We start from the raw sequence: 17961 nt of genomic DNA on the forward strand, positions 1-17961 counted from the left end.
GGCTTTCTAGGATACCTTGACAGGCTGCATGGTACCGATAGCCTCTTTCGTAAGAGTAAGGCCTCGAGAAGACATAGGACACTCTGGGGTTTCACTCCGCTCTCTATCAGCATTCCAGATGAATAGAAAGATATGATCAAGATTTACAGCCTACCTTTAAAACAACTTGGATGTAGGCAGAAATGCTTCGGATATCTTGGTTTGCCTCAGACCGTACCAGTTTTATATCCTAGTACTTATAATATTAAAACAGTTGTATTTCTTCGTGAGATCTATCTGAAAGCAAGTTTGCTCATTTGCGCCTGATATAAACTGTTTCAGAGATATTCGGTAATTTACATATCGTGAACAATGGTAGAAAGACAGGGAAGGGCTCAATCAATAGTTTTACAACGAAGCGTTTCTTGACCATCATACGGGCTGATTCAGAAGAGTCCACTAGTCGCTTGCCATTTGTCTATTACTTTGTTCGGCCACACCATGGTTTACCTGTGGGCTTCGCGATCACCTAACAATCAACGCGACAGCCTTTTGAAGTCGATATAAAACACCTCACAAGAAGGGATAAACTGCAGCAAGTATAGAATAAAATTAACCACAAACCGACCAGCAGGGAATTAAACACTTGTCACGAGGAGGAATTCAAAAAAACACACGTTCGGCTACAACCCTTCGTCAGTACTGAGACAGAAAAGAACACTACATGAAGACATGAAAACGTAATAGTAACAAAAACAAAGATGCAACCAATCATGGTACTGATAAATCAATGACATTGAAATGAACATTGATGCCAGCTTTGCCTTGCTTGATAAGAATTGACTGTTCGACTCTCAGGCGAGTGGAATCAGTTCACTGGTAGGTATAAGGACCGTAATGTCAGTCTGTTGAAGTCTACTCCTTCAATTTATGGTGCTATCATATTGATAAGCCCACTGACTTGGGGAAAGTCTATGATTGGTTGTAGCATATATGTGTCACGGACTAATTTTCAGTATGAGCGTACGTTCATTTCCTCACGTATCTACATTCAGCGGATAAAGGACATAGGACACTGACAGCATGATTTGATGGTTCATCGACATTGTTATCAAATAAAGCCAGGTATACATTGGAGAAATCATGAAGAAGAAAAGTACATCAACAAATACATGTAGTACAGGAATGTTAGCAGAAATCTCCTACTGATATGCATGTAAAAATGTAAAAAGTCCGCATATGTAAGCTTCTTGGTAAATAATTCGTCACAATGAACATCGTCAGAAGTACTGAGTTATGAAGTACTAATACGCCATGAAGTACCAATACGCTAGGTTTATGTTCCATTGCACCATAGACGTGGCCGCTTAAAGTTTCTTACTTTTTCTGTGTATGTCCGAAGTATAATAAAAACTAGGTTTATAACACGTCAGGAACGGTGGCGTCACGTACATCCGTCACATTACTAATATCGGTCCCTAGCTAACTTCTCATTTCAAAATACCATTAAAATGTAACATTGAAGTCGACGTTTGCTTTAATAAGTATCATGGTGTTCTTGACTTGAAAAATCAAGAAGTCATATTCTGTAATGTACAATTTTTTTCAATTTTACATAATACAATTACAGCACACAGTGAAATAAAATTGCGTGTGCAACCAATACCTTAACACCATTGAAACTTACAATGAATCAATTGTACTATTATATCATAGAATATAAGTATACATCCAATCGTCATTTTGTCAAAATATAGGGCAGAATATATGGTATAAAAATGTGGAATATAAATATGGAATATATATGGAATATAATATGGAATATAAAAACATGGTAACTTTATGACACGTCCAAAACGATGATGTCATCAAAGGCCGTCACAGTATTAATACCGGGCAAATGTCACTTCTCATTTCAAAATACCATTAAAATGTAACATTAAAGTTTGCTGTAGTAAAGTAAAACGGTGTCGACTTGAAACATCAAGCAGTCAACTTTAAGTAAAATAGTACAAGTTTTACAATTTTACATAATGGCATTTAAGTAAAGCGAAATAAAATTGCGTGTAGCGCCAATACCTTCAGACAATTGCTGGTATCATTAAAAACAATAAATCAATTGGACTATTGTGTCATGGAATATTTCTATACTTCCAATCGTCATTTTTGTCATTTATATCAAATATAGAGCAAAATAAAGATGTGCGGTAACTCTGAAGGTAATTGCGAAGCTTAAAGGGGCAGTGACGCTCTTTTTACCTTTTATGACTGTCACTCAGTGTAAAAATGTTGAGGCATAACTTCAAAAATGTCAAAAATTACTCTATTAACTGAATGCAACGAAATGGTTCGTGACCTCTGGACAAAATGAGCTATTCTTGTGACAAACACTACCACAATGTAAGTGAAACATGTTATTCTCATCTGTATGAAAAGGCACCGTCGAATAAGATTTCATACCAAAAACTTTCATGATGTCTACACTCAAATTTATAACAGTCTTCAATCGAGCATGGTGAAACCTGTACACTGAACTTGAATTTACGGTAGAGATATCAAAATGTTTAACTGAGAGACCAGTAGGCCTACTTCAGCATGTTTCAAGTAGTCAAACAACACAACTTTTAATATCAGTCAATCAAAATGGCGTCGAAAAAAGAGCGTTTAGGCCCCTTTCAAGATACAACTACACCAAATCATACAACTAAATATTACGATAGATTCTCCATACTTATAATGTAAATTAAAATGTAAAAATAATTGTATTCGTAACCAGTAAACATTAGTAGTGTAAATGATATGGTATGAATATTATCGGAAGGAGTACCGTCCGTTCGTCACAAAAACATTACATACTATTAGATGAATTACATTTACAGTCCAATGCATTTGTACGAAGTCGATTCCTCCGACCGACAATTGTCAGAAAAATATACTTGGGCCTTGAGTATTGACAAATAAACAATCAAGCACACACGTGTCTAGAATGGTAACCATAGAAAGGATTCACAGTTCTATATCAGAGTGGACCAGTCCCATTAGGGTACGACATTTCCCGCTGTTACCTTTGATTTAGTTTTGCATTTAACACAAATGATCAGAGCAGACACTGCAATTATGACGAAGGCGACAAGGACGATGATCACAATTGCGACGACAGGCATACGTATGCCGGATTTGGGATCGAGAGACACCGTCACGATGTTCGATTGCGGTGAAGTGTTACCATAGTCGTCGTTGGCAACCAAAGAAAACACGTATACAGTCGAATCTGGTGAGAAAGCAGACACGTGAATTTGTCACACACAGCTGTCAATGGCGCGCAAAAGGGATTTAGAGGCGATACCGAAGGATTCAAATTACTAAGCAACGGTTGCTAAGGGTAATTTCCAAAATTAATCAAAATGCAAAGTTTTCATGGTTTTATTTGCATCATAAATATTTACAGAACCATACTATTCCAAAGACGCAGGTTTGTCGCGCGAATGATCAGTGACGTCACACATATACAAATTTTCACAGCTCTATTTTAAAACGTTTCAGCTCCTACAAATTTGCACCAACTTTTCCAAAATTTCCGAATGTAACACATGAGATAACTGTTTAGAGCCCCTAGCATGGATTAGGTTATCTGTTCAGGTAAAAACGATTTTTGAACAGAAAAATATCTACTGTGTCATTTCGTGAAATTTGAAGGGTTTTACGGCGATATCTCATAAACTGTCTGGAATTTTTAGAAACGCATGCTTATCTATATTCTCAACTATGACTTCAATAATCCTACCAAAACTCAGCTAAACTGGCTTACAATTGAGAGAGTTGAAAGCTTTTGAGCATTTTCAAAATACAAGGAGTCGAAAATCCATAGAAAACAACGGAGAGGTAAGATTTTGCACGTGCAAAAGTGCGCGTTTGGAACGTTGCCAGCGATAGCAACCAACGCGCGCTTTGAATCCTTCGGTATCGCCTTAAATGGTCAGAGAGACACTCAGGCATACAGACAACTAGGCAGACAGCTGTATACCGATTATTAGAGTGATAGTAGTGAAAACAACACGGAATCGGGACAAACTGCAAGGACGAAAATAGCATTTGCGCGAAAAACAATGAAGAACATGAAAATGCTAAAAAATTCAATACTTCCATGGAGATATCATAACCTTAGATTTCTGTAAATTGACTGTTATAAAAATATTCTCGTACGGAGAATTGAAGCTCTGCTTATCACTTCATACAATGTATGCGAATATTTTCCTCCACCTATTTTTACTATAGATTACAGTTTGACCGCATACAGATGAAGTCGATCACTTCTCACCTGTGTTTGCCTTTATCTCGATGGTAAATTCTTCAGTCTGACCAGCCGGTTTTGGCGCCAAAAGATCACCTTCAATGACCATCTCGCGATCCACCAGGTTGGTCTTATTAAACTCGCGCAGCATCGTTTTAAAGTCCTGGTGTACCCTGAATTCGTAACTGGTAGCTTTAATTAATAGTGCAGAGAAAAACATCTTGCATTAAGTGACTGACATAGGTGTTCATTGAAGTAATATCGGTAGATACGTTGATAAAGGTGTTCATATTGAGATCGTGACTTCGTTAAAATGGCATTGCCCACTACAAAGAATTAATTCCGCATTCCTGAGCTATTCTCTGTCTATTCCCTTTGCTGAAGGAGTACTCGGGATTGCAATCGATAAGCTCAGAACAAAGGTGTAAAGGGTATTTTCGGCACCGTCACTGCGGCCGGTACCTGAACAGTAATGCGATTAGTTCATCCACACAAATGCCGAAAAGTTGCCATATCTTATTGGTAAGGACTCGTCTCTACGTCAGAGTGTATCTATTCAACTTACCATTTCCTTGATCCAGATCATCACCTGGTGCTGTAAACTGAAAAGTCACCTGACCTTTGTCGGAATTCTTCCTGCGAACACTCAAATCGTCAATTCTTGCTGGCGGGTAGAAGTCTCTATACGCAGCATCTGTAACATCATAAAAGTCATACTTGTACTACCAATCTAATACATCATCGCGATGAATAATCCGAACCACTGTAGGCTATATACCTCATCAAGAATCACCTCTTTTGGTATCTACCTAGCAAGTTCTCGTCCCAGGCGCAATGTTTTTACCTATCTCTGATTCGTCGCGAGGTCGACGATGAACACCATTGAGCCATTCACCATGCAATTTACATTTCTTTTATTTTACACAAAAAGTTCGATATCTGCTGATGGTCACATCTTCTGTCTTATGACATCATGTGGCACATTTATCAGCCAATAAGCTTTTCGATATCGTATTTTATGTACTTTGCTACGATACATTTCATCTAATAGACTAAGTATATACTACTTTAAAATGTGTCAAAGAGAGTTTTACATGTGCATTCAGTGCTATCACAGGTAAGGCTTCCCCCGGTCGCTATTCTTTGGAAAGACCCTGTTGAGACATCTTCCGGTGCCGTATCGTCTTCGTCACCGCTGTCAACGTTTGGGTCAATCGGTGATCCGAACCCAGTTACCTTGCTTGGACTCACCACGGTTGATTCCCGTCGTTTTCCACTTCGACCTACACAATGCACGAAACACAAGCAAACAAAAGCTTGGGCACATATCCGCATTCGCACACATGACAACATTATAGTCCCAGATCCTAATGTTGGTATTTAGCGTGCAAACAAAGGCGCTGACAACGAAATATAATCCGAGATACTGTCATAATTCAACAAACGGTAAACAGAGACGCCGATATTGACGAGCGATATGTACAACTTGCATGAGTTAATTTAATACGGAGCCATGGCTAGGTCCTGCCACTGTGACACAGAATATATCTTAATAAGAGAGCGATGAAGCTATCTACTTTTCGGTGTACAGCAGAATTATATGCATCAAGACAAAATCTGCACGCGTACGCGCCGGCCTGACGTCCGACTTGACAAGCTTCTTGTATCGGTATCGATAGCCCTTCATGACTACTGTGTCGAGCTCTCTGGGGTAAACATCGTATTTCATACCCACCTTTGCGCTGTATCTTCCAGTTCCGTTGAAGTCCGTGAAGTACATGGAATAAATCCCATCTTCCTGGGTTACATCTGCACCTGCTCCGTTATCGCGAAGTGTATACGTCAAAGGACCACCTGCTGGTCTTTCTATAGTCGCTACAACCATGGCGCCGATAACAGGAGTAAAACCTAAATGATAGTAAATTTGACGCACTCTTCAGTCGTAAACATGTGCTCATCGGTGTCCGACTGTGTCCGTTTTTGGTGCCACTGACACGTTTCATTATAGAAATGGTAATATTCAGACATTCGTTTAGCTAATAAATTATCATATCTCACAATTCAAATGACAATGTGTTCACACTACCAAAACCGACTACAGTCTTTGCTTTGATTGCAGAACTTCTATAGTACACATCAGAGTAAACCATAGATTGTAAGGTCCGTCGCTCCGTTAAGGTGGTTGGAAAGGCTATTTTTGCACCAATTCTTTTCTCAGAGTTAATGTCAAGTTTCAAGTGTTAGAATCAAGATATTTAGTTCAAATTTTCAGGATAACTCCCTTAGTTGATATTTCTCCAAAGACTATAAAAATTGTATATTTGCAGCCATGATTTTGAAATATGACACCAGTAAATATTAAAATTTAATTTTTCATATTTTTTTTACATATTTGAATTTAATAATAATTGGATAGTATTAATATTACCAAATTAGTTATAAATATGTTGACACTATTTATTGTAAGATTTGTACGGCAGGATTTGTAAATAAAATTTGTTTTCATGATTTTACATGGGTTTATATATCAAAACATTATTAAAAATTCTTTCAAATTTCAAAATGTGATTTTTCAAAAAATACTTCAAATACAGGAAAATTGTGCCGTACAAATTTTATCTGTAACCTTGTTAATAGGCTGTAAAAATTCCATGGCCATATCTCATACAATTATGTAGGAAAACTGTTATTCTGTCAAAAATGTTGAAAACAAGCCATATTTGCACCCCTCTTTTGAAGTCATAGAGCAGTTTTTTTTTATTAATCTCACTTTTGACACCTCTTTGACACTCAAAGAATCTAAAATGCATTTACAATAGCAGTCACTCACTCTGAATGCCAGCACCACCTTGTCAAACTTTCCTGAAAAACAGCAAAAAATGACTTTCCCTTTTCAAACATTTTATTAACAGCTAGGGGACCTCTACCATAGTTAATACACTAAGGACTCCCCAACTTCTTCTTATTAGGTCAGTTTTTCAGAAGTTTTAACAGGCTATAACTCTGCAATGCCTTTGTGCCCAAATGTCTAGTTTTTTTTATTCCACAGAGAATGTTGACTACTTTTACATTTTAATAGTTTTGTTGAAATTTATAACTGACGCTCTAGCCTTTCCAACCACCTTAAGGTAGGGCTTTACCTGAAGGGTACAGCCCTGCCTCGTGCGACAGATCTTTCCAGTCTAAGTAAACCATGATCTACTCGGCAACGATGGAGTATGATATCACAAAATTGTGTTCACGGTGCTTCTTTATATTTCTAGATTCACATTTCGTTTTGTATGCTTTTTATTCATGATAGATGAGTTTACCTCGAGTGACGGCGGCGTTCAGGATGGCGGCCTTTGGCGGTGAGACATTCTGCGCACTCCATTCTGACACTGCCATGATTGGATATTGATCCGCCTCTCTACTTCTTGATTGGACGGTAACCGTAACATCGCGTACGTACGAGCTGGGATTGTTTATGACCAATTTGTATTCGCCAACCTTGAAGATAGCAAAATTAATGACAGAGCACTGGATAAGAGACTTCATTGTCAAATTGAATGAACAATCTTGCAAAAACGTTCACATTTATGTAAATCGCGGGAGCAAGAATGACCACTTTCCCATCTTTGGCTTGAATCTGTCCGAGCACTGTCGCTAATTCATTCTCTCCACACTGTTCAAGCGACACTAATCTGAGATTTACATCATGCAAATAAAACTTGTTCTCATTTCTGTATCATTAAGAACTCCGCTATACACGCGACCCCCAAAAAACGGTACGTCGCAGTTTTCCGACTTGCAGTCGATGAAGAAAAATTAACATGTCTTCAGGAAATCGGGTTAGTCAGTCGGGAACTTTTGTCTTCTTTATTTCTAATGGTGTGCAACCCATCAAACAGCAAAACTGTAAGATTATGCGTAATTGTAATTGTAAGATTATGCGTGATTTTTAAAAAAAGGCAAATCCTGCAGAGTCTGGCTTTTAGATATAATAGGTCGGGTTACCAGAAACACACTTTTTTTTATTTTTGGCCTTAGCATAGCTACGAAAAATGTACTATATTACTATTTTTACCTGTGCCAGGCCGGGTATTTGGATCGTCACTATTTTAAACAGACTGTCAAGTGTATACGCTGGACTATTTTTCGTTATGAAGCTCCCATCTGGCAATTCTAACGTCAGTTCTATGGCTGTGTCGTTGTAACCAATGTATTCAATGTAATCAACAACAATCTTGGTTTTGTCGCCAATAGTGGAATCAATGTGAAATACCAAATTGTCGCTGGAGTATACTGTCAGACTATTGCTGTACAAAGTGATTGGTAACGAGGATATTTCTGCGATGAGAAATGCCTTTAGTTAGCACATCGGAAAATACTACAAATTCCTTAGAGCCCGATGCTTCTCGGTGTTTTTATATATGATGTCTTTGATCAACGCCAACAGCAAAACTAACTTCAAACCAATACATTGTTGAAGTTGATACGCTTTCGAATTCCCAAAGGAACGTTCCCTAAAATGAACTGTTTTCAGGACGCACGAGACAGTCTTGCCTAACATCGACATAAGTCAACCTATTTGCATTGGTAAGAAAACGCAAATGTTCAAAATCTCCGAATTTTAATTTGAACGTGATGAACTTTGAGGAAAACAAACTTTACAATACTTCTCTGAAACAACAAAGTGAGCTTCCCACTCAAAAACGAAATAAACAACAATGCGGTGACTACATACCTTGGTCTCTTTGGGCACTTGTTGAAAATGCTTCCTTAAGGGCGTTTGAACCTTCCGAATAGAAAAACGACATTCCGCAAGTGGTCGAAGAAAGATTTTCCAGCTTAATTGATGCCTCACTTTCGATAGCTATGGTGTCAACGGTAATTAACTTCTCTTGAATCTAAGAGGAAGATGATTATTTGAAGTGTGAACACAAATCAATATACGAATGTTTCAGAATTTCTAGAACTCTGCTCAAAATTTAGTACAAATGTACTTCAAAGTATAAAACGAAACTCTAAACTTCCCCTACAAACACTATTGGAACTTATTTGGGATAATTGGAAGGTGAAGTAATGTCGATTTGATCTACGAAAGTTATCTCATATGCTTTTCTTGTGATATTACACCCTTGTTTTATGAGTAATTTGCGATATTGTAACATTCAGCAATATGGCACCGAAGACTTTTGAGAAATTTTGAAAATTATGAAAATCCAATTATCCCGAATTAGTTCCAATCGTGTTCGGTAAAAATGTACAATTTCTGCCAAATACTGCTGTCAAAACTCTACATTTTTCATAATGCTTGGTCAAAGTTTAAAATATTGCAATAGAGTCAAACGCAGGCGTCAAGCGTCAACATGTATTAAAAGTTCTTTGGTCAAATATCGATAGGGTAAACCACGGTATATGAGTGTATCCTATACCATTAATGGTGGCAGTTGGAGTGCCCAACGGGTTGCATAACGGCGACAAATCAGCAGTTTTTTCATGACAACTGAATCAGTGCCATAATAATAATGGATTTCAGTCTGTGTTGGAAACGCAACGATGGATTTTAGATCACTGCTACATACATTAATTGAAATTTTAAGGATCTGCTGCAATAGAGTAGTGAAATTCAGGTAATGGCGATTGCATTTTAGTTCCAAAACATGAAACATTTAGGCTGACTACAAAGGCCACTGTATACCACAAAGTCGGATTGCTGCACAGCATTTTTTCTGGTTCAGCAACAATCCTGAGTGATAAACCTACTCTCTACACTAGAACACGATTGGAACTAATTTACATGTAGGATAATTGAATAGTGAAGTAATGTCTGTTTAATATGCAAATGTAAGCTCATCTGATTTTCTTTTTAAGTCATTCACTTGTTTTTATGAATAATTTGTAATATTGCCACATTCTGCTGTTGAGCACCTAACAGTTTTTAGAAATTTGAAATGAAGATCCAATTATCTCAAATTAGTTCCTATCTTGTTCTATAAATATGTATGTTCAGTGTCATACCTCGGAAAGTACATCATCAATGAAAGGTGATGTGTTCTCTTCGCCGTCAGTAACAACCAATAAGATTCCGCCGTTGGGATTTTGACCATTTTGTTCAAGTACCTCTATACCTTGGAGAAGTCCTTTTTGGAACAACCATAATATCATTATTTGTTTCTGCACAAATAATTCCAGTTTGCGTTTTGTTATAATGCGACTCTGTCTATTACATTTTAGAGGAAGTTTGTTTGTTGTTTTGTTTTGAAAGAACGATAGATCCTTTCTACTTGATCTCATGTCTAATTTCTTTGTTTATTCATTTATTTGCATCTCTTTTAAGCAAAAGTTTCACAGTTCAAAAAGACAATTATTTAATGAAGCATAAAGCTATTTTATATGAACCCCTGTAGGCACTACACAACTGATAGCAATTAGCTTTAACTAGAACACAACACTTTCTCATCAGCATATTAGCTTACTCATTAAAGAATATAATCTACCGCTTAAGGTGGTTGGAAAGGCTAGAGCGTCAGTTATAAACTTCAACAAAACTATTAAAATATAAAAGTAGTCAACATTCTCTGTGGAATAAAAAAAAACTAGACATTTGGGCACAAAGGGATTGCAGAGTTACAGCCTGTTGAAACTTCTGAAAAACTGACCAAATAAGAAGAAGTTGAGGAGTCCTTAGTGTATTAACTATGGTAGAGGTCCCCTAGCTTTTAATAAAATGTTTAAAAAGGGAAAGTCATTATTTGCTGTTTTTCAGGAAAGTTTGACAAGGCGGTGCTTGCATTCAGAGTGAGTAACTGCTATTGTAAATGCATTTTTAGATTCTTTGAGTGTCAAAGAGGTGTCAAAAGTGAGATTTACCAAAAAGACTGCTCTGTGACTTCAAAAGAGGGGTGCAAATATGGCTTGTTTTCAACATTTTTGACAGAATAACAGTTTTCCTACATAATTATATACCAATTTAATCCAACCTTTGAAATGAGATATGGACATGGAATTTTTACAGCCTATTAACAAGGTTATAGATAAGATATGTACGGCACAATTTTCCTGTATTTGAAGTACTTTTTGAAAAATCATATTTTGAAATTTGAAAGAATTTTTAATAATTTTTGGATATGTAAACCCATGTAAAATCATAAAAACAGATTTCATTTACAAATCCTGCCGTAGAAATCTTACAAATAATAGTGTCAACATATTTATAACTAATTTGGTAATATTAATACTATCCAATTATTATTAAATTCAAATATGTAAAGAAAATATGAAAAATTAAATTTTAATATTTACTGGTGTCATATTTCAAAATCATGGCTGCAAATATACAATTGTTATATTCTTTGGAGAAAGTATTAACTAAGAGATTTATCCTGAAAATTTGAACTAAATATCTTGATTCTAACACTTGAAACTTGACATTAACTCTGAGAAAAAAATTTGTGCAAAAATAGCCTTTCCAACCACCTTTTAATGTCATCTTCGTCTTGTAAATGATTGGTCAACACGATTCCCAGATTTTTTTCCATTGCAACTTAAGCTAATCTAACTCCATTAAAGGAATGCTATGAATCTTACAATGCATAGACGTGGTGCACATACAGTCTTTTTGTTGTTGAATACAATGTCATGAATCCAACCATAGTAACACAGGTCGTATTTATCAGTTTCTGCGTTCCCTTGACAACAGGACTAACAATACATTATATCATCTGCGTACATTAAATGATTTGTGAAAACACACCCATCATTGCAACCTGTTTTCGAATCGGACAATGGCCCGGAACACCCAAATAATAGATGTGAACGTTAAATAGCCTTAGGGAGAAAATCCTTTCCCATAAATTTATCGATCATTCATACATATTTTCGGCAAATCACACCAAAGTAGAGTTATTCGAAATCCTGGTCACATGTCAATTAGACGCCACTCACCTGCCCCTATGCTCGTCGCCCCGTCAACGTCTCCGGGACCTGGGACCAGTAGCAACATGGACTCCCTCTGTTCGTCGTTCATTTCCACCAATAGGGATTTGACAGCAGCTGTGCTGTTGAAAACTACCATACCGAGGTATTCACCGTCCTGAACGTCGTTGTTAATGTAGTTGACAACAGCCTGCAAAACATTTTTGAAACCACAGTTGCTCAGTCTTTCAAACACAACAAAGAGGTATTACTATTATTAGCCAGGTCGAAAAGGACATTTGCGACAGAACAGATATAAGCGTTAAGTGAGTGAATTTCGATAATGATAATAAAAAACATTTGCAGCAAAACAGCGACGGAAGCAATTACTACTACAACTACTACTACCACTACTACTACAAGAATTCTGCAAACATTGCATGGCTTTTCATTTATCCTCCTGTTAAAAACTCTGTATTTATCATAGACGTGCAATGTCTCTGTTCGTTTACATTTCTACAATGGCTAAGTTGTGTATTAATTTAGCAAGAAGAAATGTGTCTAGGAACCAGGGTCCTGTTGATCTTTCAGGGCATATTTAAAAGCAAGATTTTCTCCACATTGAGACTTGAATTTGAGTATCATCGTCTTAATGAAAATTTACATTCTTTTAATATTATTTGGGCCTTTGATGATATTCTTTGTGACACTCATGATGGTCAACTCAATTTTCACATTTAAGAAACTTCCCTGTTTTTCGTCCATCGCTAGGTTGTGTCACCTTTTAAAATTAATTTGCAATAGGTTTAAGATATGTCGATCTTGTTGACATTTACTTTTGTCATTCATGACGTTTTCTGTACAATGCAGACCATAACTTTGTAGTGATTTTCTTTTATTTGTATCTTATATTTCCTTTGGTTCCTGGCAATGTAAACATTTCCTTTTACACTAGTCTTTTAGTATGTAGGGACCTGTGTGAAATAAAGATATTTGAAAAACTACTACTACTACAAGTACTACTACAAGTACTACTACTACTACTACTACTACTACTACTAATAATAATAATAATAATAATAATAATAATAATAATAATAACAAGGCAGTATTGCTGAAGGCAATGAGTACTTGGGCCGTGATAGAGTAATTTTGAGGACAATATATACTACTATTCAAATATGGTCTTGAATTTCCTCCTGTCAATTAGGCATTTGATTAACTGGTAATTAAACGAAGCAATGGCATGACAACGGCAAAATATGTCTAGCAACTTTTGTGGAGTTTGAGGCAGGGGTTCTTTATTTATAGTGAAAATTGCTTAAACTCCTTAAATATTCAAATTACAGCAAATTTCTTTTGTTCTCGATGGTAGATGTCTAATATTTAGATGGGCATATTTAGATTTCTACCCTATAGTTATCCCTATATACAAAAAATCGGACATCCAGCTCTATTGGCTTGCTCAGAATTAGATATGCGCATAATTAATGAGGTACAATATGTGGTGTCATAAGGTGTCCCATCATACCAGATATGAAGGGTGTAGCACTTGTGGTTACTGAGTTGTGGACAAATATATCTATTTGAGGTCAAAGGTCATTGAGGTCACGTGACATTTTGTCAAAATAATTGTATTGCTAAGTTATTCCTATATCCAAAAATCAGACCTCTAGCTCTATTGGCTCGCTCGCTTGAAAACAATCTCATAAACCTGGCCATATGGGCAACTGTGTATGGGCAGCTGGATACTTGACTTCCCGGAGAAGGCGAGCTGTCACGTTCAAGCTCAGGATTATTTGTCGATCAAATTTCAGTAAATTTACCAACCTAGATGAAATTTTGTCTATAGGCTGAAATTTCGCCGAATTTTGACGAAATTGCATCGATTTTTCAGGTTCATATCCGACATTTTTGAGTGCAGACAGAAATAAGCTTTCAGGCAACATGGCTGCGACCCCATGTTGACCCCGGTATCTGCTAAAGTGCGGGTTGCGGGCTGCGGGTTTTTAGAATTATGGCTAGATTTCTAATATATGTAATATGGCATATAGTATATAAGAAATAAACCTTTAGAATGTGTCTATTATCAATAATGATGATCAGGTCTATCGTACAGTATCCCTTTTCCTGCGAAGTCCATATTTCACCATCAGGTCAAGATGGTTAAATTAATGAAACACTACTATATGGTGTATTTTAACGTAATACTGTATATTTGAAGGCTGTTGAGAACATCAATGCTGTAAACTTGATTTTTTGGACTAAAGATGCTATAACAGACCAAACCAAATGGGTGAAAATACGTCATGTTTCTGATAAAAATCAAAATCTGCTAAACTAAAAGCGGCGATTCCGAGGACCAATTTATTTATTCCGAGCTGCCTGGCCATTACAAATAATTAGGGATCTGAATCACTTTTCTTTCTTGCCATGGATGTGAGTGAGAAATATACGTAATACCAGACGGACAAAAAAAAATCGCGCCTCGGAAATGTCGCCACTTATCGCGGAATGAAAATTGTTACATTTCTAGTATCAGGCCATAGGAAGTAAATTCTTTGTAATGCATCCATTCACAATTCGGTTCCAGGGCAACTCATACAGAAAATTAAACAATGCCTAGTTAAATGCAATGCATAAGGAAAGATTTGACTTAAAAAAGCGTAGAAGTGATGTGTATTGTAAATGCCGTGTATTTTCATGAAATCTTTAAAAGAAAAAGACGTACAACAAAGGACTTAGTTTACTTTGCCGTTTCGGTTCAAGCGAGGTCGCGACCTCAGAGAACGACATTCTGCTAACATTTTACGCGAGAATTTCAGTGGGAAAAACACGCCGGTGCGTTGCCTTATTTTCAGGAATCGATCTAATAGGAATATTTTGGATGAGTTTGTGTTCTGCAGCTCTCAATAATTTATCTCCTAATATCATGAACGTATGACTTGCACCTGCAGTATGATAGTCGCTCCATGCCGGTATGCCCCCTTCAAGCATTTGATCCAGCGTGACTTTGAAAAGTTTCCTAGGACTATAATCGTGTTCACCACAATAAAATTATTTGAAACGGCGTTGAAAACGATTTTGAAAATTGTGCTTTTATCGGCGGTTGAACTAATCTGAAGTGTGAGAAGGGCGAAAATGATATCAAAAAACACACATTTTTTCATGCCCGCAACCCGCAAAATAGCGCATCCGGTTGACCCCTAGCCCTGCGTACGATGCTATGTGCTACAGCTAACACACAGCATCGTACGCAGGGCTAGCGAGAGAGTTGCCGACATCGACGGTTATTTACGAGAAGTGAATAAAAGACTGCCATTTTTGGAAGTGATCGAGTAGCTGAGGTAGGCTGGGATACGACTTGGGCCCAAGAACGCTGAATTTCGGCAGTAATTTGGCTTTTTACGTGAAGTCCCAAAATGGATTTGAAGTCACCGACCCTACGTACGGGTCTTTGCAGGGCTGTGGTGAGCGGGGCGATTAGCTGTAGCGGAACACACAGCATCGTACGCAGGGCTAGTTGACCCCCAAGTGAAAATGTGTTCGCGATCAAATCTTCCTATATTTTTTTCAGAATTTTCGACAAAATCATTGCTTCTTAAATCTTTTGTAAAATATAAAATACTAAAATAAAAATGCGATGTGCCATGTCTCCAGATTTCTAAAACATCGTTCGTTGACCGTTCGACGGAATACTCATTTTGCAAACTTGTGACGCAGTTGAAATTCAATACTGACCGCCAAATAATCTTAATGAGACTAGATCATTCTAGACCCCGGTTCTAGACATCCTCCAAATTATCCAACCATTCGCGTTAGAGTTCAGCTCGCTTAGAGTATCATAACATTCTTCGGCCTTCGTTTAGATCGACCCTAATCTCTCCCATTTAGGAAATAAATACGCAAGCTACCTCGACAAAACTTCGTGCACCATCCAGGACCAAACGCACTACAAATCTGTCTTGACGTCATCATCTCCTTACATGGTAATCGGCATACCGTATATTTTAGCAAAGGAGACACAGAATACGTCGGAGTATTCAGTTTCAAAACGTATTACATTGTGTGGTGTTGTCAAAAAAGGTAATGTTACTGCAGTGGTATAAATTACAAAACACAAAAGTTCAAATCAGTTTATTTTGGACTGGCTTTAACCCAACATTTCATATTGTTTCTTATGCCAGATTTGACCACGTACTTACTGGCGACCCCTTTACATGCAAATTTTGTGTCAAATGGTGTGTTCTCCTGGAAAAACAAACGTACGATTTCTATATGAAGGAGGCGAAATTTGCCCTCAAAACTCGAAACCACCCCTTTATGGGGTGTACCTAGCTATTTGAACGAGCTTCTCGAATCTGCAGCTCTATTTGAAATGATGGTCTGGTTTTCTCAGCTCAAGGATAAGTGTTCTCCATCGCTGTGGGCATTACTATTCTCAACTGGGGGTACAGTTTCCAGTCGTAATGTTTTTCATTGTGTCCGGGATATAAAACCTTTCCTTTTCAAACTTTCACTGTGATTAACACTAGTCCACATCTTGTCAGTGATTAAACATGTTTCAAGTTTAAATGTTAAATTCTGGTCTCGAGCCCTCCTGTTCGACCAAACTGAAATTACCCCTCCCACTTTGGCTCGTCCAGTGGGTGTAGCAAGGGTCGTGCCATCGCTTAGGAAACGGAGGGTGCATTAATTGTTGCATTTCGATGCACATTTTGATTATATTCAGAAGATTTTGTGGCAAAAACTCAGATAGAGAAGCATTTATATTCACATCTCACTTATTCATGACTGGCTGAGAGCAGCACTTTTTTAAGTTAGCATCATTACGCCATTTATTATGCCAAGAAAGATGAAGCCAAGACATTTTGCCCTCCCTGGTCTCAGCCAGAAATGGTTATACCTTACAGAGTTTTTTCCCACGGAATGAAAACAAATGTACTTGGGCTGAGGCCCAAGTACAATAATAATAATAATAATAATAATAATAATAATAATAACACCTGTTCGAGTCTATAGATACGTCCATAACTTGCCATGCTGCCCGAAATATCAAGGACAAGAACAGTTCTCTTGCATTGACGTTTGACAACCTTGAAAGTCGGCACAGTTGATGCTACTGATCGTGGTGGATTGGTATCATCTCTGAAATCTACATGGTCGTTCAGAACCTGCCGTAATGCACGATTCAATGAAGCATGAATCCTTGATTAGTAGAGTTACCTGCAGTAACTACGAATTCATTGTGTCATGAATGACATTAAGAAGTCGTACAGAAAAGAGTGTTACTTCCACATGTCTGGTCATTCATATCATGCAGCTAATATTGAATTGCCTAAAGGGATTCTTCGCCGAAACGATAACGAGATTTTATATTATAGATTACTCTCTTCCCAGGTGATTTCTGATAAAACGTTGGAACGCAAGCATGCATGTAAGACTTACCTCCCAAACACTCTTATAGTTACATCCGACGTTTTGTTTGGTAGGCGCTTCGTAGTTGTGAACCATGCCAGACGAGTCAGCATTATCCTCGGTGTCACAAAAGTCCATCATCTGTTGAATAAACTCTGTAAGACATCCTTCCCCGTTCGCCTCTCTCTCTCTCTCTCTCTCTCTCTCTCTCTCTCTCTCTCTCTCTCTCTCTCTCTCTCTCTCTCTTCTTTTTAGTAAGAATATTTTCAAAGTTCAACTTAGTATCTTTACAAAGAGTCCTGACTGACGTATGATATCATTTTAGACCTGAACACCAGACTACTATCAAATAACACTCTATATTTTTAAATGAA

At 37.4% G+C, this 17961-nt stretch overlaps 1 protein-coding gene across 1 annotated transcript; it reads right to left on the minus strand.

Annotated features, from left to right (window-relative positions):
* Positions 1-3017: 3017 nt before the first annotated feature.
* Positions 3018-17831, minus strand: LOC139119570 (calcium-activated chloride channel regulator 1-like). Its single transcript, XM_070683416.1, has 13 exons — positions 17618-17831; positions 17176-17343; positions 12200-12380; positions 10274-10395; positions 8997-9159; positions 8337-8599; positions 7582-7759; positions 6006-6178; positions 5522-5553; positions 5365-5465; positions 4836-4964; positions 4298-4462; positions 3018-3250 (listed from the first exon to the last, which is right to left on the minus strand). The coding sequence occupies exons 1-13, from the start codon at positions 17726-17728 to the stop codon at positions 3018-3020; spliced, it is 2019 nt and encodes a 672-aa protein (XP_070539517.1). The 5' UTR covers positions 17729-17831.
* Positions 17832-17961: the final 130 nt, after the last annotated feature.

This window comes from Ptychodera flava, chromosome 20, assembly GCF_041260155.1.
Source record: "Ptychodera flava strain L36383 chromosome 20, AS_Pfla_20210202, whole genome shotgun sequence".
Lineage (NCBI taxonomy): Eukaryota > Metazoa > Hemichordata > Enteropneusta > Ptychoderidae > Ptychodera > Ptychodera flava.